Source organism: Sphaerodactylus townsendi, linkage group LG03, assembly GCF_021028975.2.
Source record: "Sphaerodactylus townsendi isolate TG3544 linkage group LG03, MPM_Stown_v2.3, whole genome shotgun sequence".
Lineage (NCBI taxonomy): Eukaryota > Metazoa > Chordata > Lepidosauria > Squamata > Sphaerodactylidae > Sphaerodactylus > Sphaerodactylus townsendi.
In genome coordinates this window covers 119,750,329-119,770,418 of record NC_059427.1, presented here as the reverse complement: position 1 = coordinate 119,770,418, position 20,090 = coordinate 119,750,329, and the positions used below count along the sequence as shown (strand labels likewise).

At 43.0% G+C, this 20,090-nt stretch overlaps 1 protein-coding gene across 1 annotated transcript in view; it reads right to left on the bottom strand.

The window, feature by feature from the left end:
* Nucleotides 1-890: 890 nt before the first annotated feature.
* Nucleotides 891-20,090, bottom strand: part of EXOC7 (exocyst complex component 7) — a 57,392-nt gene continuing 38,192 nt past the window's right edge. Inside the window, exons 8-20 of the mRNA XM_048487406.1 lie at nucleotides 18,719-18,864; nucleotides 18,477-18,629; nucleotides 16,007-16,105; nucleotides 15,476-15,538; nucleotides 14,328-14,394; nucleotides 11,308-11,346; nucleotides 8,662-8,727; nucleotides 7,398-7,518; nucleotides 4,047-4,142; nucleotides 3,473-3,536; nucleotides 2,025-2,066; nucleotides 1,803-1,936; nucleotides 891-1,098 (exon numbers count right to left, since the gene is read on the bottom strand). Coding sequence (XP_048343363.1) covers nucleotides 996-1,098; nucleotides 1,803-1,936; nucleotides 2,025-2,066; nucleotides 3,473-3,536; nucleotides 4,047-4,142; nucleotides 7,398-7,518; nucleotides 8,662-8,727; nucleotides 11,308-11,346; nucleotides 14,328-14,394; nucleotides 15,476-15,538; nucleotides 16,007-16,105; nucleotides 18,477-18,629; nucleotides 18,719-18,864 — 1,193 coding nt within the window. The 3' untranslated portion in view covers nucleotides 891-995. The remainder of the gene's footprint in view (nucleotides 1,099-1,802; nucleotides 1,937-2,024; nucleotides 2,067-3,472; nucleotides 3,537-4,046; nucleotides 4,143-7,397; nucleotides 7,519-8,661; nucleotides 8,728-11,307; nucleotides 11,347-14,327; nucleotides 14,395-15,475; nucleotides 15,539-16,006; nucleotides 16,106-18,476; nucleotides 18,630-18,718; nucleotides 18,865-20,090) is intronic.

The window sequence follows — 20,090 nt, the reverse complement described above, 5'->3', positions numbered from 1 at the left end:
CAAGATGATGGCTTTTATCTGTTCTCTTTTGTCTTTTTCCCTGTGTGGTCCTGAATAGCACCCCATTAACTGCAATTTGGTACAGAAGTGAAGAAGGCTAATACAGTGGAAGGTGGTGCTTTCAGGCTCATATAAGATTAAAATGGCCAAGAACAGTTCTTTAAGTGGAGAATATGGCACATTGCTTGCCACACATTAAAAGTCTGGGGGCAGAAAGATTTAAATCCTGTCAAGATATCTGAAGAACTGCGTCTCCCCGTACTGCCCAGCTAGGTCCCTCCGTTCTTCAGAGGAGTACCTGCTGGAGATCCCTGAACCAAAAAAGATCCGGCTGGCCTCTACTAGGGCCAGGGCTTTCATGACCCTGACCCCTACCTGAGGGAACAGGCTCCCTAAGGAGACCAGGGCCCTGCAGAGTTTCTGCAGGGCCTGTAAAAGGGACCTGTTCTGCCAGGCTTTTGGCCAGCCGGGCTAGCCATCAGACCCTGGTACCATCTAGGCCTCCCGTGGGTGGGGTGGGGGAGGGGGGGGGAGGAAGTCGCCATCTGTTGCTGGGAAATTGTGTGTTGTTGATTTTAAATTATTGTTTATACTGATTTTACTGAGACATTGATATTTGATGTGCAGTGCCCTGAGCCTTCCGAGGAGGGCCGTCTAAAAATGTAATGAATGAATGAATGAATGAATGAATGAATGAATGAATGAATGAATGAATGAATGAATGAATGAATGAATGAATGAATGAATGAATGAGAGAGGTGATTCCATAGCTTCATAAAATACCTGTATCTCAGCAACATTCAAAAAACACACACACACACTCAAACCCTTATCTGGAAAGATTTCTGTTCTCACCTATGATTATTGAAAAACTCAGAGAAGCCATCAACTGTATTGTTAGCAGTTTATAAATGTGATAAATACAAGGGTGACCCACAGTGCTTGCAGTGGGCTGGCAAAGGGTTTAGGGAAAAACGGACGGTTATGCTGGAAGATCATGCCGACGTGTCAAATAGTTTCTCAATCATCTCGCCCACCTGCTCAACTCGGTATTTGATGTATTTCTCAGGATTCTTGGTGAAAGGCACATTGCCATACCTGCCAAGGTATAAAAACAAAAACCCTCCTATGACAAAGCACAACATTTTTGCTCAGGTGGTTTCCAATAGCACAACTGTCTTCCCTTCCGTCCTCGCTATCAGAACAATGTGCAGAAAAATCAATTCCATGCCAGGAGCTGCAAGCACTTGGAAATCTATTATGCAGACAGGCTGAACAGAAAAATAAACCTGTTTATTATGAGTACTGGAAAATCACTGTGATGCAAGCTAATCCACAACCACAGAATTGTTTGTGCAGACACATACAAAAAATTGCTCCTTGACCCACCTAATGATAGATGCAGCTGGGTGAATATGTTATGCTTTGGGACACAGGGAAGCAGACAGACATCCCTGGTCTGCTGGCCAGAATGCTGTCTGGAGAGCCAGCGTGGTGTAGTGGTTAAGAACAGGTGCACTCTAATCTGGAGAACCGGGTTTGAATCCCTGCTCTGCCACTTGAGCTGTGGAGGCTTATCTGGTGAACTAGATTAACTTGTGCACTCCAACACATGCCAGCTAGGGGACTTTGGGTTAGTCACAGTTCTTTGGAGCTCTTTCAGCCCCACCTACCTCACAGGGTGTTTGCTGTGAGGGGGGAAGGGAAAGGAGTTTGTAAGCTCCTTTGAGTCTCCTTACAGGAGAGAAATGAGGGATACAAACCCAACTCTTCTTCTAATGGAACTGATTGTCAGTAATCACCTGTTTAAGAAGGCGGCGTAGATCTCTTGTACAATAGTTTTCTGAGCCTGCCGGATTTTGTCCCTCTGCTCTGTGTCAGGTATGGCCCACGCCTTCTGGATTTTACACAGTTCTTCCAGGCCATCATTGAAACCCTTTCCAATAAAAATATATGATGAACACTAAATGTGAATGGCAAAGAATGGAGAACATTTGCCTGAAGTCTGGTAGGCAGTTAGTTACCTTAAAGCGTTCCTTGATCACCTGCCTCTCCTTGTCTTTGAGCTGTGTAGGATGAAGAAAAAGAAGAGCTCTTCTGGTTATTTTCCTCCCACTCAGGACTATCAAAGCATTCTTAAAACTACTTCTTTAGGAGGTATGTTAATCACTGAATAGCCCCACACATTCCTAGAAAGCCTCCTTCAAAACCTGCAGGCATGAATTTGGGCATCAGTCAAAGAGTGGCCACACTCCCGTTTACCAAAAAGGTCTGTTCACACTGTAAACCTCCTGTTCAGTCCCAGATGCAGAAATGCTCCTGGAAATGGTAGGTAACATTTCCCGTGACACCGCGATGTTCAAACTACACAGTAGATAACTACACTGTCTGCCAGCTTTGTGGATCTGTCATTAAACACAAAAGCCGAGGGGAAAGGGGGTTTGTGCCACTAAATCTGGAACAGTAAACACAATGGCACAAATGCGGCGCACAGTCAAATTGACTTAACACTTTTACACTCTTACTAAGCTACTGATATTTACAAACTGTACAACAGAGCTCAACATATGAGCGTCATTCATATTCCAAAATCAACAGTTCTCTTAGACTGGTAACAAATTCCAAGAACCAGGTCTATAAATAGATGTATACAGTCTGATTGGTTCAGCTAATTGTAACATAGAGTCTCTAATATAATATGGAAAATCCACAGGCAGACCAGTTTCTGGTATTGTCACTGGCTTCAAACAAATCTTCACAGGCTCATAGTATTTTCAATGGGACTCAAATGTCCTCTTTGTAAACTACTTTCACCATTCAGCAGGGACAGCGTTTGTCTCACTCAAGTCTTTTCTGGTCTGTTTTGCCATGTTCTTTGCATTTCAGACCGTATGTATCTATTTATAGACCTGGTTCTTGGAATTTGTTACCAATCTAAGAGAACTGTTGATTTTGGAATCTGAACGAAATTCACATGTTGAGCTCTTTATATATTTTGTAAATATTAGTAGTTTAGTAAAAGTCTGATAGTATTCAGTCAATTTGATTGCTAGCCACATTTGTGCAATTGCATTTACGGTTCTAGTTCTGTGGATCAGCAGAACCATTATAGGCTGAATTGAAAGATTCTACCCACAAATCCTGCGAAATCCAGATGAACTTACACAACCATCTAACCTTTATTAGAAAGATCCAGGAAGGAAGACTTCCCCTTTGTATGCTACAGAATATTTTTTGCAGAGAACTCCAGATCCAGGAAGCTGTTATCAGTTGCCCTCTAATACACAAGTGCTATACAATTACTTTTTCTCATGTATAAAAACCAAATTCCTATTTTGTAACATTTTAACTGTTTTTTTAAATATACTAACCCTCATTATACTAAAATATCAAATAGTAAACAAAAATCTTTATAGGCATGGAGGAGAGGTGTACTTTCCAGTTCTCTAAATAATTTCAGGGGTTTTCTCACCTTGACTCCCGGTTGGAAGACAGGCAAGTTTCGCTCTGAGATGTAATCTGTGACTTTCAACCAGCTGAAATAGACAAGAAGGAAGGCAAGCATTGTGGATCTCCAGGCACAAAGAGTAAAATATATCACGTATGTGAACTTTATATATTGTATGTGCCAGTATCAGGCAGTGGCATGGAAATGGCCATAGGCTGCTCCCTCAGCATGTTACATACTCAAGACACAAGATGCTTTTAAGCATGCTACATTGTTTTATTGCCTGTTTGGCAGACCTGAAAAATACCCATGAAAAATAAAGGACCCAGTTTTATCATCTCAGTTCCCTGAAACTACCGACAACTTGAGACAGGGATGCTCTTACTTGTTGACTTCTGTCTGCACCTTCAGTGGAGAACAGAAACAGAATCGTAAAGGCCTAGCCATCACTCACTTTGCTGAAATAACCACATTCCCCACCAAGACGTTGCCCTCTCCTGTTTTACTGCCTTCTGCCTTAAGTCCTCTTTGGTTAGGTGCTGGAATTTAATCACAGCACTGAGAACTGGAGGAAACTGATCAGATGGTGTTTTCTGACCTGCGCTGATATGTCAGAATCTGTTGCTCGATGTGTTCCCTGTAAGACCGTTCAGCTGTTTTCTGAGTCACAGCCACCAGTTGGATTAGTTCAGACCTAAGAGGAGGAAAGAGAGGCATGCTGAAAGGGTAGTAAGTTCACAAAGCTCCTTTGTGCCAAAATGGCAGGTGGCGTCAGGTATTTCTGCGGCTTTAGCTTGAAATAGGAGTTCACATATTTTGACTGGCCTTGCTTGTTAGCCAAAATTTGTACTTGCCGCTGCTGTGCCTACAGGGGAGGATCAATGTCTTAAACATGACATCTTTAGCATAACTGATTGCTAGACTGGAGATTAGGAAGAGCCTATCCCATTTCAAAGTCAAATTGGTTAGAATTTTCTGTCTTCTCAGAAATGAGTGTATTAATCCTTTTCCACGTAGGTCAGTTGGCTTCGTCTGGCCAAGTGTTAGTCTGACATCATTATTCCCTGAAGGATAGCACAAGGTGTTAAAACATCACTTACAACGTTGACAACCTGGATTCCATCATCTTGTAGCCTAAACCAGTAAAAACAGTTGGATGCAGAGTAGGGCTGTGCATTCGGATAAACTGAACCAAGAAAACCTGACTAACTTCTTGGCTTTTCCCATAGCCTATGTAAGGACACAGGGATTTAAAGAAAATCTTTTTAAACATTTAAAACCTATTTTTCAGGCTGGGGATTGGGCTTTAAATTTAACCCCCCCCCAAAAAAAAACCCCTTACCTTGGCTCTGCTGGGCTGGCAAAGGTGCCCCCACCCTTTGCTGGATTGATCTGGAAGAAGCAATCCCCTGTTGCCTTTTCCCTGCCCTGCTGCTGGTTTCCAGGGTAGCAGGAGAAAAGGACGTATGTAGGGGGGGGGGGGTTCCACAGGTTCTAACCACTCCATTACATGTCTGAAGCTCTGCCCCCCCCCCCCCCGCCATCCCCACCGGCTGGGCTCCCAGCTGGCAGTTCCTTTTTCCCTCCTCTCCAAGGAGAAGAGACTGCCATCCCCAGTATTGGAGAGCTGCTTTTATAAGCACTGAGCGGGGGGGGGGGGGGGGCCCTTGGGAGGCGTGACCACGCCCCAAGGGGTGGGTGGGGGCGTGGCCATGCCCCCAAACCCACCCCATAAAAAATCTATAGCTACGTCCCTGGCAGGAGAGAGGGGAAGAGGCATCTTGAAGGGACAAACAGGAGATATCGTTGGAGCTTTCCTATTTGGCTGATGTCATTGCAGTTTTATCTTAATATCTACTGCAACAACCTCTTAATATCTACTGCAACAACCTCTAAAAAGGGGAAGGTAGAATGGGGGCCAGAAATTTAGAGTGGCCAATGAGATTTCAGGTTACAGACAACACTGCTTTTTGGGCAAACACAGAAGGTGTTTTGGCCTGGATTTCTTTTAAAATGTTCTGTGCATTGCCAAACAGCATAAATAGAAGGGCTGATTCCAGCAGACACCATTGGAGACAGATGTTTGAGAGAATTCAATGCAAAGCTTGGATTGAGCTGTTGCTCCTCCCTCTAAGTTTTTGTTAGTTCGACTGCTGAACCACTGGAGTGCTGTCTACCTGTGTTGGACTCTAATGCCTGCCTGCCACTTCTGGAGAAAAAAGATGTAGAATTTGGGTGCTGTGTGGTTTCCGGGCTGTATGGCCGTGTTCTAGCAGCATTCTCTCCTGACGTTTCGCCTGCATCTGTGGCTGGCATCTTCAGAGGATCCTGCATCTGTGGCTGGCATCTTCAAATCCTCTGAAGATGCCAGCCGCAGATGCAGGCGAAACGTCAGGAGAGAATGCTGCTAGAACATGGCCATACAGCCCGGAAACCACACAGCACCCAAGTGATTCCAGCCGTGAAAGCCTTCGACAATACAAAGATGTAGAATGGTTTGAAACAATTGGTTTGGTTTTTTCCTTTGGCCTGTTGGTGGGTTGTGTGTGGGGGGGGGGGGGGGAAGGGGGATAAAGGGACTTCAGTTGCCTTCAGTTAGTATTTTTTTGGTTTTCATGTTGTGCTCTTAAAAATTGTTTCAGGACACAGGGGCATGCAATGTGTAGAATGTGGAATGAAACAGGCACAGAAAGTTAGTAAAAGTGAAAGATCATATATTTTTGTTGCTTGCTGTACATTGGTGATGTACAAATAAAATGATATTAGTGGAACTAACTTGTTTTTTAAAAGGTGCGAACAATAATAACACAAGGTGGTATAGAAGTAAATGGGCTTAGTCAGAAATATTACACATAAGGTGAAGGCAGGATGGAAACCAGTTAGAATTCTTTTTCTCTTGGTATTCTTTTATTCTGATCTTTTCTTTATTAAACATCACTGTATGGATCAATGGTTTTTCGGGGGATAGAGGTTGATGCTTTGTAGTTCATTTCTGTTGTTTCTTTTATCTCTCTATGTAGGGTGGCTGGAACACCATCTTAAAGTGGATGTAGTATAAAATTTTAATTTTTTTTAATTGAAAATTGTTTCAGGATTTTGTTTTTAAAAATCTGGGCCTCGTTTAGGTGGGTGGCTCTGTTGGGTTGTTTTTCTGAGCTGTTTCTGACCCTCCATCTTCCATCGGAAACAACTGCAAACTCCAATGGTAGATAAGGGCACCCGCTTTGAGGGTCTATAAAATTGGACCCACGACCCAAACTTCACCAAACCTGAGCTTCTTCTAAGGAGAGTCACCTGCAGAACTGCTGCAAATTTGGTCCCTCTATCTTGAAAAATGCCCCCTCCCCAGAGCCACCCCTCACAATTCTCTATAGACTTTAATGTGAGAAAATGTCTAGATATCCAGAAAAAGGCTGGGGGAAAAATCCCATTTACCGGTATGGGTATTCAGCTTCTTTGGACATTTTCAGGTCTAAAAAAACCCAAATCCAAATATTACCCCAAAATTGGTGGACACTGCTATGTCAAAGTACTAGCCAGAGAATGTGTACACAAGTTCAGCCATGAAGAATTGGATTTAATAATTATTTTTCCTGAGCCTGACTGACCAGCCTCCATATTCACAAGTCAAGCGCCAGGAAATTATTTCCTGAATTGACTGGGAAGTGCTTCTCAGAATAATAGCCTCAGTGCCAAGAAGATGAAAGAGCCTGATGCAATCAGAGCCCACTCAGCTGCTTTTATTTTTCCATTCTTTTCTGAAAAGATATGTGTACCATAGGAATGACAGACTTCAAAGGGTCCTTTTCAAGAGAAGAGCAAAGAACAAGAGAATATAGTCGGAATATACGCGCACACTGCAGCGAAGTTGCTACAAATCAGCACTACGCTGACAGAGGTCTCATTCCCCCATCAGGACCGTGGACATGCGCAGTATGCACAGACTTACTTTTCAAGGGACTTGAGAATGTAATTGTAGTTGTTGTGTAGGAAGATGGCGCTTAAAGCTGGGTCCTCGTAAACCTTGGATTTGCTGAGAAGATTTAGTTGCAAGTTGCCTAGAACTTTGCCTTAATAGAAGAAATACAGAAGTCAGATCACTGTAAAAACTCTGAAGGCATCATTTACATGTCATTTACCTATGCCAGCAAGACCAAAGGGTTGCAAAAGCACATGTACGTGCCCTAATGTGATCAATGGATTAAAAATATTTTAAATGTCTCTTCACTGATAGGTTACATTTAAATCATGTATATATTGAAGCCAAATATAAAAAAGAAAAATCATGTAGTCTTTTAAAGACCAATGAATTTATTGAGGCACAATGTTCATAGTCTATGGCTCAAAATCCACGAAACGTCTGCCGTAATACACTTGTTAGTCTTTAAAGGTGCTGCGGGATTTTCTTATTTTTGATGAAACAGACTAACATAGTAACTGCACTGGAGTTTATCCATTACAAAGTTTCAATGAAAATGCAATTCAGAGGATTCTGGAAGACAGTTTCTCAGTTGTAAGATAATTTATTGTTTAATCAGCTAGGGCTGCAATCCTACAAATACTTTCCTGGGACTAAGCCTCATAGAATAAACCTCTTAGTAGGCTAAAAAGTCTATTAGGATAACTGCTTAGCTACTACATATTGTTAGGCAGAGGCATACCGGGGCCTTTCCCTTGCACCCAGCTTCTAGGCATGGAGGAGGAGCTGAGTAGCCCCTCTTTGCTGCCTAGAAGCTGGGGAGCGAGTTTTCTGTGCGCCTGGGGACATGGGGTACCCCATGTCCCTAGGTCCGTACGCCACTGTTGTTAGGTCATCTTTAGCATTTTCTTGATAAAAGTAGCTAATTCACTTTTCATGAGATGAATCATTAGAGTACATACATAAATATTCCAAAAATCATTTAATCGTTTCATTCAATGTTTTAAAATTGTTTATTTACTGTTCAACTTACTTCTCCTATGCAGTGGAGCCTTGTGCTCCATATTACAGAAAACTACTATAAAATTATTAGATACATTCATGTAGTTTCATTTACCCAGTTCCTATTTCAGGGCAAATGCTAGCTAACCCAACAATCTATTCTGCAACTGGCATTCACGTACCCTAGTTCAGAAAACTGTCACTTATACAACACGGGTCCTATTTCTGAACACCACCAGCTAGAATAAACCAATATAAGAAGGATGCAGCAAGCAACAGGAGCATTACTCACAGATGTAGGTACTGAGCAGTCTTCTGCTGAACTCAGAACTGTAGCTACTGGCTGAAGAACTGGTTTCTGAAAGGCAATGAGCATAGAATAGATTTTATATTCTACTGGAGAGTCTGTGTAGCTATCCTGCCTCCAGTCTGAATTTTCTTTTCTTTCTACAAGACCAGCTGAAGTTTAGAACATACCATGGACTTAACACAAGCCTCTCAATTTCATTGTACAGTCTAGATTTAACCATAATTTTGGATAATGGGCTGTATTTTCTTTCAACCGGCATTTTTTTCAAGCACAGCATACACCTTTCTGAGCTACTTCAAAGCAATCAATTCCAAAGATGCTTCGCTCTCATTTCACAGAAAGTGACCAATTAAATCGATTACCTTGCCTCCGAGAACACCTCTGATCGGTTTCAGTGCCAGATATTATAGGCTTCAAAAAACCCCAACCAAATATTCTTTTTCTGTGTGAACAACAAATTTTTTTTCTGTGCCTTCATTTCAAAATGACACAAAAAGCTGGTTGACCTCAGTAAGTGGCACAAAATCTCTTAAATTAGCAAGGACTATTCAAAATGTCCACTGCACCAACACAAATGACGGACCAAAGGTTTGACTTCTTTAAACGCTATTTCGGTATTTGACTGGCACTATAGTTCTGTATTCTCTGTAGAGTTAAGTTGAGAAATGCACCTTCCTTGTGAATAATCACAGAGACTGGTGTTGCTAGAAAGCTCGGTTTTTGAAACAGAAGATGTCTGGTGAGAAGCCGCCACTCAGCTCCACTTTATTAGGAAGGCAGATGGATTTTAATTTAGCAGAGTCTCAGATAAACACTGAGTGGACCACTGGGGCTCTCAAGAAAAAGGAACACTGTGAACAAGAACTGTGATGAACGGAAGAGTGAGAGATCAACTTCTTTGCCTGGTTCAATCTTACCCTTCATTTTTTCCAAGGAAAGTAACTGCTTGGCTGACACCTTTTCCCACCAATCCCAATTGGGAAGGTGAAAAAACAGTTTGGACAGGGTTATCCCGCCCCCCTCCTGTTTGCAGCAGGAGGGAAAGGGCATCGGCCAAGCAATTACTTTTGCCCTGGAAAAAATGGAGGGTGAAACTGGACCAGACAAAGAAGACCACCCAGTTTGATTGTTTAGTGTTTCGTTTACTGGGGCTTTAAAGGGCTGCAAGGTTTTTATGATCCGTCCACACTTCAAACGGGTGGCTTGCCCCCTCCAGCCAGTGCCACCAAGAAGTTAAGGCTTTTTTGACGGCCCCCATCTCTTTGTCCCCCACTGTCCAATGAAGCTCAGAGCCCACGAACTTTTTGGATAAGCAGGTGCAGGTGTATAACTTGCCTTTGGAGGAGAGCTGTGCCCATAAAGGTGTCTGTGGTTGAGTGGGTCGCAGACCTGACAACTGGTTTCCCAAGGCTTGTACCTTTTTAGCCAGCCTATAAAGCAGGTGCCTTAATGTGGCCTACCTGAACTTATTTTGGGACCTAGTTTCTGGAGAACAAAACAGAATGGAAGCTGGGGGAGGGATGCAAGGTTTAACACCTTCACCTGTGCACTCTGGATTTTGTTGAAAAGACAGTACCACTGCATACTTGTCCTGCTTTAGATATGAACAGGTGAATACATGCATCCACACGGATACACATGCAGCTTTCTTGTCATGACTAGTTTAGCCCCCAATTCCAATCTTTAGGAGGCAACTATTTACAGTAGTATGAGGTGTTCAAAATGAACTCGGGGCCAATAAGCCCAACCCACCAAGAATTCTATGCTGACAAACATACCACAGCATTGGCAGGAGAGGGTTCCCTCGTTAGAGATCACTGTTATGGGGGAAATTATATGAATTTGTATATAGCATGTAATAATGCCTCAATAGCTACATCTTGCAAGCTTCAGTCAAGAGCTCTCTCCTGTGGTTCCAGTTGTATGTTTGCAGAACATATAACTGGAACCTCATGGTCAGAAAAGCAGCTGAGAAGGAAGATTCTTGAAAGAAAAAAATAGCAAAGATGAGAAGAGTAAGCTAAAAATGGCAGCTTCCCAAACCTGCTCTTCTTATTAAAAAAAACTCCCCACACAGTTGGTTGTGGTGGGTTTTCCGGGCTGTGTGGCCGTGGTCTGGTGGATCTTGTTCCTAACGTTTCGCCTGCATCTGTGACTGGCATCTTCAGAGGTGTGTCACACAGATGCCAGTCTCAGATGCAGGCAAAATGTTAGGGACGAGATCTACCAGACCACGGCCACACAGCCCAGAAAACCCACCACAACCAGTTGAATCCGGCCGTGAAAGCCTTCGAAAATGCATATCACCACACATGTTGGTATCTAATACGTGCTTTATCCCAAAGGGTGCAGAAGTTCCACTAGGGACAAGAACTGACCAGTCTTCCACCATAATAAATGTTGTCCCAAAGAACTACAGAGAACTTTGACCAGCATTCAGACCTCCCTCATAATGAACTGCATTCAACTGAAAAAGAAGGACAACCAGACATTTGTCCTCTGGAACGGCAGATTGTTTTAAACAGACATGTTTTTACCTGGTAATAGACAAAAAGGAATATTTGCGACCAGATGCAAAAGCAATAATCGGGTATGCATGTGGGTTGTACCAGCAGTACTGCTGCTTACCTCTGGGATCTAAAGGAATATTGTATGTGTCCCCAAGAACTACAAGGTTTAAGGCAGAGTGGAGAGAAAAGGGAAGGGAGGAAAAAAGAGAAAGAAATGCAAAGTGCAAAAAGACAGGTTAGAGACAACCGTACCTTCAAGAACAAAGCAGAAGACACCAACACAGAGCACTACGGGCGCAGCAGGCAAGAGCTACTCCTTCCAAGACCAAGGGCAATAAAATATTGAGGAAGTGTAATAGGGAGTTCAACTGACATTCCAACCTAACAGCATTTCTTACAACCAGGAACGGCTGTATCCAGCGCATTGACTTCCTGGGAAAAAAGCGTCACCATTTTCACCACCAACAAAAGTTCCCTGTTCTCAAGAGGGAGAGCTATGAATTTTGTTTTGCCCACTCCTAATGGCTTCCCAACTGGTGTACTTATAGAAGAATAAAACCCCCGCCTTCTACAAATAACATGTACAACTTGCTTACAACAGCATGTGAAGCCAATGCTAGCCACAATTCTCTTCTTTCTATGCAGAAATTTTCCAAGTGCTGTGAAAACTAAATGCTGACGTCACAATAAATAATACACGCTCATTATGATAATGGTCATAACGAAAGGTGGATTTTTGGTTGCTAAATGGGTTTTTTTAAGTTGACATTTTTTTACACCAAGACTAACCCATCCTGTTTATAACGTTAAGAAAAGGCTGGTTCAAGTCATTTTTGATCATGATGAGTGAAAACAAGAGAGATATAAAAGAAAAATAAACGTACATTGTGGTTTGCTACAGACTGCAGATCAACCGCCTCTTTTTACACCAGCTGAAGGTTTTTAATTGTCTTCACAGACAGTCCCATCAACATCACATGGGAGCAGATCAACTTCAAGATTGCTACAGCATGGATAAACATGGCCAGATTGAGGCTAGACAAATTCCATGCAAGATCAAGATGAAATAAGACATTCTTAGCAGCTAAGTTAACTTGATTTTCAAAAGGGATGCTCTAACAGTTCTAACTGAACTCTCAGACTCCTCAACGAGTCAGTATCAATTACTGTCCAACAAATATGGGAAGCAAAATACCCTCCAAGACTTCAGTCTTACCCCCAGCAACAGCTCCCTCTGATCAAAATTCCTTTTCAATGCATTCACCCTCTGCCACTTGATCATCCCTGCCAACTTGACAATCAGGACTGCAACAGCTGCCACTAGTGGACAATGACGTAATGAGCTGAGCATCATCAGCATATTAATGACGCCCAATTCCAAAGCTCTGGGTAATCTTCACACACAAATTAACAGCAGAAGAGATACAACAGAGCCCGGGGAGCCTGCTGTTTTTCTTGTGCTGGGTCCCTAATACTCTGGCTCAGTCCCAGGGTACCATGTCAAGGTGGCCTCAGGAACAGTAAACCTGGGGGAGGGTCTTCAGCAGCAGCTCCACCAGTTCAGAAAGGGCTCCAGCTACTGGGATAGATGGATAGTTCACCAATAGGACACCAAATCTGCCCTTGGAAACCAGCACAATGAATAATCAGTACCAGTAATAGTTTGTGCTGAGAATCTGCCGGAGAAAAACTCCCATAGGATAAACTGCAACCTCCCACCCCTTCCTGCCCTTCCGTTTGTGGTCACATAATCTTCTGGAGTTAACTTGACATGAAGAAACCATAGCGTTCTCCTCCTGCTAGGTTTTAGTCATGCAAGCCAGCTCAATCCTCTCCTAATTTGTAATTATTGACCAGTTAATAGGAAAACATTTTCTGGTTTTTAAAGCTATAGTTCTTCTACAGCAGGGGTCTGCAACCTATGGCTCTCCAATTGGCCATGCTGGCAGGGGCTGATGGGAATTGTAGTCCATGGGAATTGTAGTCCATGAAGAGCCACAGGTTGCAGACCCCTGTTCTACAGTTATATATGACTGCACTGGATTACTGCTTAGGTGCAACTGCTACGGCCATCGCTATAGCCCCATGGTGGCGAACCTTTGGCACTCCAGATGTTATGGACTACAATTCCCATCAGCCCCTGCCAATTTGCCATGCTGGCAGGGGCTGATGGGAATTGTAGTCCATAACATCTGGAGTGCCAAAGGTTCGCCACCAGTGCTATAGCCCTTTCCGCTCCCGCTCATCCCAGATACATAACAGAATGCAGACATCTTCAATATCTCCCGTGGCAGTAAGCGGCCATACCTTTGGCCAGTGAAAAGAGTTAGCTCCACGACTGTCTTTGCCCAAAAACAGTTTTAGCAGGCAAAAAAAGCATGAGGAAGTGATAGGATGCTGGGGATTCAGGCAGAGATGGGCATTGCCTCAAATTTTATTTGGGCAGCTGTGAAGGACAGAGGATGGAAACATGCACACAAATGCCATTTGCACACAGTTAAATCTCCTTAGTGGGGACCTGACTGACAAGCTCTTGACACATTTTAATCAGGCGGGACATTAGCTTGATTTTGTTATGTCACTGCATAGCTAGATATACTGGAGAACAAATACGTTCTAACTGGGTAAAATCCCTTCTCCAAAATTGTCCACAATTGTACCTCTAATGAGGTGTCTGAAGGATGTGTACTGGTAACAAATTATGTGAAGTCAGAACATTCATGTCTCATTCTTCTGGAAGTAGAAATCTAAATTTCAAAAAGGTTCATATAATTTTTCCATCAACAGAAAGAGAGTTGGGTTTTTTTTAAATTGTGACTGATCATGCAGTCAGCTAAAAACCTACTTGGGAACTATTTTTTTAATTACAAGCTCCCACTTTGAGTAAATGAAAGGCAATTTCACAAGCCACCCTTTCTCTGTGGACTTCAAGGATCACATGGCAATAGTACACTTACAGGCTAATTTTAAAAGAACCACCCAGATACAGCTCTCAGGCCCTTAGGTGTCTGCAACCTTTATATGGGGGCAAGGAAGCGAGGTGTGAATGAGCTGCGTCCTTAAGGAGGTTTTACTGCGAAGCAAATAAAGAAAACCACTTGATCAGAACCTTGCATAGAGGGAGCCCTGTGTTAATACCTTGGGAAGCCAGCATGGCACCCGCCGTTTCCTGAAACTCCAGCAGCTGTTGCAGGAAAAGAATAGCCTGAAAAGAAAAATGCATTCTTTATTTTTAAAATATTGCCTCGCCCTCCACTCTGTGAAAAACAATGCCAGTCAAATGTTCCTCATCAGACAATTATGAAAACAGATACAAATGAATTATTTACACAACCAGCTGGCCCATCTTAGATGAAATGTGAACTCAGCTGTTTAGGGCAATGACTTAGCCTCTACTGCACTATACCTCACTAATGCTAATTGCTTATCCTGTCACCTGCAAAATACCCAGGTCCAAAGTTCTACTTGGAGATGGTGTCAATTTTTGGCAAACTCTGAAGCACCGAGACATCAGGTTAACTACAACAGTTCCTCTCTTGATGGCCCTGTGCCTTCGCTTACTCTCTTTTTCCATAGGTACAGCAAGCAAGATTGTAGTTTTGCCTCACAGCAAATGGGGAGAAGCAAGTGCCTCCTGCTCTCAGGACCACGGGAGTTTTTGAAATTACAGAGACGTTCTTCTGGTAATGTCTTGGCCAACTAAGGTCATCATCATACAGGTTAAAAGGGGGCAAGAGAAAGAGCGTTACTGATCAACCGTAATGCCCAGGATGGTAAACCTGGAACTGTAGCCAGCCATGCCCAAATTTGGACCTGCCTGCAGCCCAGGGCCTCCACAGACAGGAACTACAAAAAGAAAGGTGCTTCAGCTGCATCAGTCTCTATGAGCGTACCATCTCCTCAAACAGTGAGCTTAAAGAATGTACAGACTAAAAGTGTTAATATGGGGGAAAGTTAAATAAAACATGGGAAGTGACCTCTTCACCCAGGCCAGCTGACGGAAAAGGGAAAGAGGATGGGCATGGGGAAGAACTTTGACACTATTCAGCAAGAGATTTCAAGCTGTACCAAAACCTTCAAGGGGAGAGCAGAATTCCACAGCAGGATCTTTAAACCGTCATATCAAATCCCAAGTTCTTTTCCTTAAAGCTTCCCCCTTGTGACAGTAAAAATAGCCCAGTTTTTAAAACATGCAGTTCCTCCTGGAGCAGCAAGAACATAACTCTTAAAAGAAAAACAAATCACTGGATGGGTTTTACCACAGCACATTATGAATTTTCACATACATTGCTGGTGAGTTCATGAACTGTCCCATCTTTTGGCATGTTGTACTCCTTGTCTGGGTTGTTCTAGGAAGAACAAGAGTAGGTTATCGAAGGGTATCTTGAAGCAGGAATATGGTAAAACTGGCCTCAGTCTATTTATGAACCCCCTGCTTACTTTTTATTGCTCTAGTCTAGAGACTGAGGCCTCCACTTTTTGTGCCTAAACACAGACACTGCTTGGCCAGAACAGATTGCTAAACAGCCTGAATTGCTGCTACCACAGAAAAGGCTCTCTTTGTCAACCAAAGGATCTCTGAACACCTATAAAATATTCTGTGGACTCTGCCATAATATATCACTTATTAGATGCATCACCAACCAACTAGTTACACACATACTTTTGAAACTACAGGGTCTTTGCCGTCCTCAACAACATGGCTTCCAGGAGCAAGCATTAACATTTGGAATCAATTATCAAAGAAAACATTTGCGTTCATCCCCTGAGCTACTCTCAGTGGGCGAAGACAACATCAGCAGGGAGATGGGAGCTACCTTGATGTTATCTGCAAAATCTTCCAAAGCCTTGGCTCCAGTTGTCTCCATGGACGTGATGAGGCTTGGGAGCTTGTTCTTAGTGCTGGCTGCAGTGCCCTGAAATACACAACTCAACTTATGAGATTCCTTGGGGGAGGGGGGAATAGAGAGAGACACACACAGAGAAAGAATAGCAGCTGTCATCTTAGGAAAACACAGCAACTTACAATTCCATTGGTTCTAAGAAAATACTCAGTTTGTTGTGACACGGCACTGTACGTTCCCTGTTGAACACAAAGGCGTGTGCAAGGCATATCCTTTTGAAAGAGCAACGCAGCTCACTCTTCCCAAGTGTGAAAACCTTTATATCGCTAATTTAAGTGGCTGCTATAAAACTGTAAATCATATCATTATCGAGCTAGAACACAAGTTTGAGCCCAGCTGTGCCACCATGAGCAGTGTCAAAAGTCTGCAGCTTACCAATTGACAATGACAGCAGCCAGACTCTAGAGACTAGCACTTCTTCACTTGGTCTGGAAAACATCCAGCTAGCTTGCCAGACACTGCAAACCTTGAATACAAACATTTTCAGTTGCTCAAGGGATCTGGACTGCTCCAGTTTCTGCCGGAGCAGTATGAACGAACCTGCAACAACTGCAGGTGTGGGGTGGGATTTTTTTCAGTGCTTTGTGTTTCTATGGAATTTCTCAGTTGAGTCACTGTTTCCTAAAAGTGGCAACAGGTGAGTGGATGCCATTGCCATTACAACTTTAGGCTAGCTTGACAGTGTCAAGGCGGTAATTAATGTATGACCTTCACATGAGCACCAAAGGGATCACAGGAGGGAGTACATGTGTGTTTCACTGATTTGAAAACAGGGGAGATAGGTCTACAAAGGTATATATAACTGCCCAAATAAAAAAATCAAGTTACAAATTCACCTGATTGTGCAAGATGTCACAACCAGTCAAAGCTAAAATCCTTATTTGAGCGTCTCCTTTCTTGATAGCAGAAGGGATATTGCACCACCAATCTGAGATGGATCTAACAAGTTATGCGAGTGAAGCTACAGACAGTGACAGTGAAACTGAGCCTCAGAGCAGATGTTACAGCTTACAAGGGTCGGGACACAGGCAGCTGCCCGGTCTTGTTGTCACATAGGGTACCTCACTTTTACAATGCTCCATTGCTCCATTCAGCTCTAGAGAGCTGCAAGAGGTCTGGTTTCCCTCCCATGCTGTGTTTTCCAGTTGAAGTGGTCATGGGAGAGGAGCATGTTTGTTCCTTTCTCTGGTTCCAAGACCCCATCAACACACGGTTCTTCGCCTCTTCCACAGATTTGAACCTACTGTTCCTTCACACACAGTCACCACTTCCCCTCACTGATGGACCACACTCTTTCAAGGACAGAAAGCTACAAGGACATCAGTGCCTATCAATTACACACACACACACACACACACACACACACACACACGAAACTGTGCATAACAATTAAGGAGCATTAACTTTTTTGCCAAAAGCCCTGACTCCAATCAGGTATCATTATGATTCACAGTACTCACACAGCAAACTCTTAACATCTTCAGGAACTAATTCCCTCATTTCAGTGCTATTTTCAGGGAACAGTTTGCCCCAGCTTCCGCCTGTCCAAAAGATACAACCCAGAGTTGGCGCACCTCTGCTCTCTAAGAAATCCTGCTTCATACTCTTTCAGGTGGCAAGTCAAGCCGTTGATTATTCAGGCTGGCATATATTATTCTGATTTTAAAAGTCACACTTGGTAGCAGTTCTCAAAGAAACCATATTTTTATGAATTCCAGAAGGGTGGCTATGTTTGTTACAGCAAAAAAATATAAAGGAATCTGGCAGCATCTTAAAAGATTTAACAAAAAAAAATTTAGTGTGATGCTTGTTCCTCAGACATATAGATGTATCAGCTGGGTTAAACACTTGGAAGAAGAGGTGAGAGAGATGTTACAAGAGGAGTGTGGTGTAAAACAAAATCCACTTCAAAAACGAATACCTTTACTGTGTGTCATCCAGAAAAACAACATTCTTGGAACAGCAGGATTTTTTTAAAAAAATTACATAATAAAAGCTTTGTCTGTGGAATTCTGTGATCATGTAAGCTGCTAGTTGGGCCAGTAAAGACCCTCTCACCACTTCTGTGCATCTTTCTGTAAACTTAAGCATAGATGGTTTATCAGCTCTCATTGGTCTGTTTCTAACTAAGGCCCGCTTTGCCTGACAAGCTCCACTTCCTGTGGATTTGCTTTAGTTAAGATCTTCAGTTATGCTTATGTCTTCAGTCGACATTTAGTGCCTAGCTATCGACCCTTTACTTACCTACCAGACATCAATGTCATGAAAGGGTACTTTAGTTCCCTGCTTCAGTTCCCTGCTGTTGCCAAATTTTGTCAAAGCCCTGACTCCCAATCTTGCGAAATATATTTTGCAACCGTGATCTTAACCAATAACTGATTACCTGCAAAACTTGATCAAATTCAGGCTTCGTCTGCTTCAAGTGTCTCAGGATAGGAAAAATAGTCAGTACAGCTGAATAATCATGACGAATTATAGCCTTCCGAGCGGCAGAGACAATGTTGTCCCCTTCTATCATCAGGTTGTCTAATGACTCCTACAGCAAAGCAAACCTCGAATAAGTTACGGAAATGAACCTGGGGGTTTTGCACAAAAGCAATAAACCAAGCTCAGTTTTAAAGTGACCTGAATGAGAGAGTCAAATGTTTTCTTCTGGTGGTGCTCTGGGATGATTTCTGTCAGGAGCTGGTACTCGCTCTGGGCCAGTTTGATGAAGGCACTCACACAGTGGATGTACGCATCAATCTCCATGTCCAACATATCATCTCTCCCTGTGGGGATTGTATGTACACATAAGAAAGATGGCAGTGTGCTGTCACTGCACTTCATATTAACACATATCGAGAGCCACACCATTTCACTATATGCTCACCATCTACTTAGAACTGTACATAAGATCGTATATATATATATATCTCCTAGATCAATAGCATTTGCCCACCCATATTGTCAACCATACAAATATCTGTAGAATGTGTGCACATTAAGTGACAGATATTTCATACTCTTGACAAGATATGACTCCAACTTACCAAGTAAAGAGAAAAGGTGATGGATTAGTGTGAATGAGTTAACGTATTAACTTGTACCACTTTCTCCTCCATTAGTGTAACCGTGACCATCTATGCTGTTCATGAACTCCTGGTTTCTGAAAAGGAATTTGTGCTCTTCCCTTTTGTCCCAGTAGCTCATTATTTGGGAATTACATGTACATTTGATCAAGGAATGTCACAATATTGACACACAGCGCTTAGTAAGATAAACATACAAAAATGCAGATGGCGATGGATGAAATCTTTCGCAGACTTATGTAGAACTGAAAAGAGCCTATGCCCCAGATGCCAGTGTGCCGGTCACTCACCCTCATCAGTCATCAGTTCCTCCTATTACACTTTCTTCACACTGACTAAATTACTGGGGTAGGAAAGGGAGCAGTGAAGGCCAGAGGCGTAGCTCCAAGGGGCGTGCACCCCTCCAGGGGCTTGGGGGTCGTTATGGGGTGGAGCCATTCCAGGGCGGGGGACATACCAGTGCACCAGGCGCTTTTACACCTTGCTACGCCTCTGGCGGAGGCTAATGCCAAGGACTTTAGAACTATAGTTGTTTTTATTCTTCCTCGTTAATGAGTTAGCAGAAATAAAAAAAATAAACTCTCCAGGTTTTGTGGTGGTGATTCAGACTCTAAGGATGCCTGGAAGACATCATTGGAACAGCTTTAAAACCACCATTGGCTACTGCTCTCTTTGCTTCTTCCCTAGAACTTGGTCACTTGGAGGTGGGAGAAAAATGGCCCATATGAAGGGTTATTACTGAGCTGTCAGAGGCTGAAACAAAATATGGGAGTAGAAGAACGGGCCAAGTAAGATTGCCAACAGGCCTGGGGAAAATGGTCTGTCACTTTAATGGCAGCTTAACGTGTAGAAATTGGAAGGGTGCAGTTTCTCATGACATGATGTTAAATAACATACCCTGGCAGATAACATTCTAAGCCTCTATT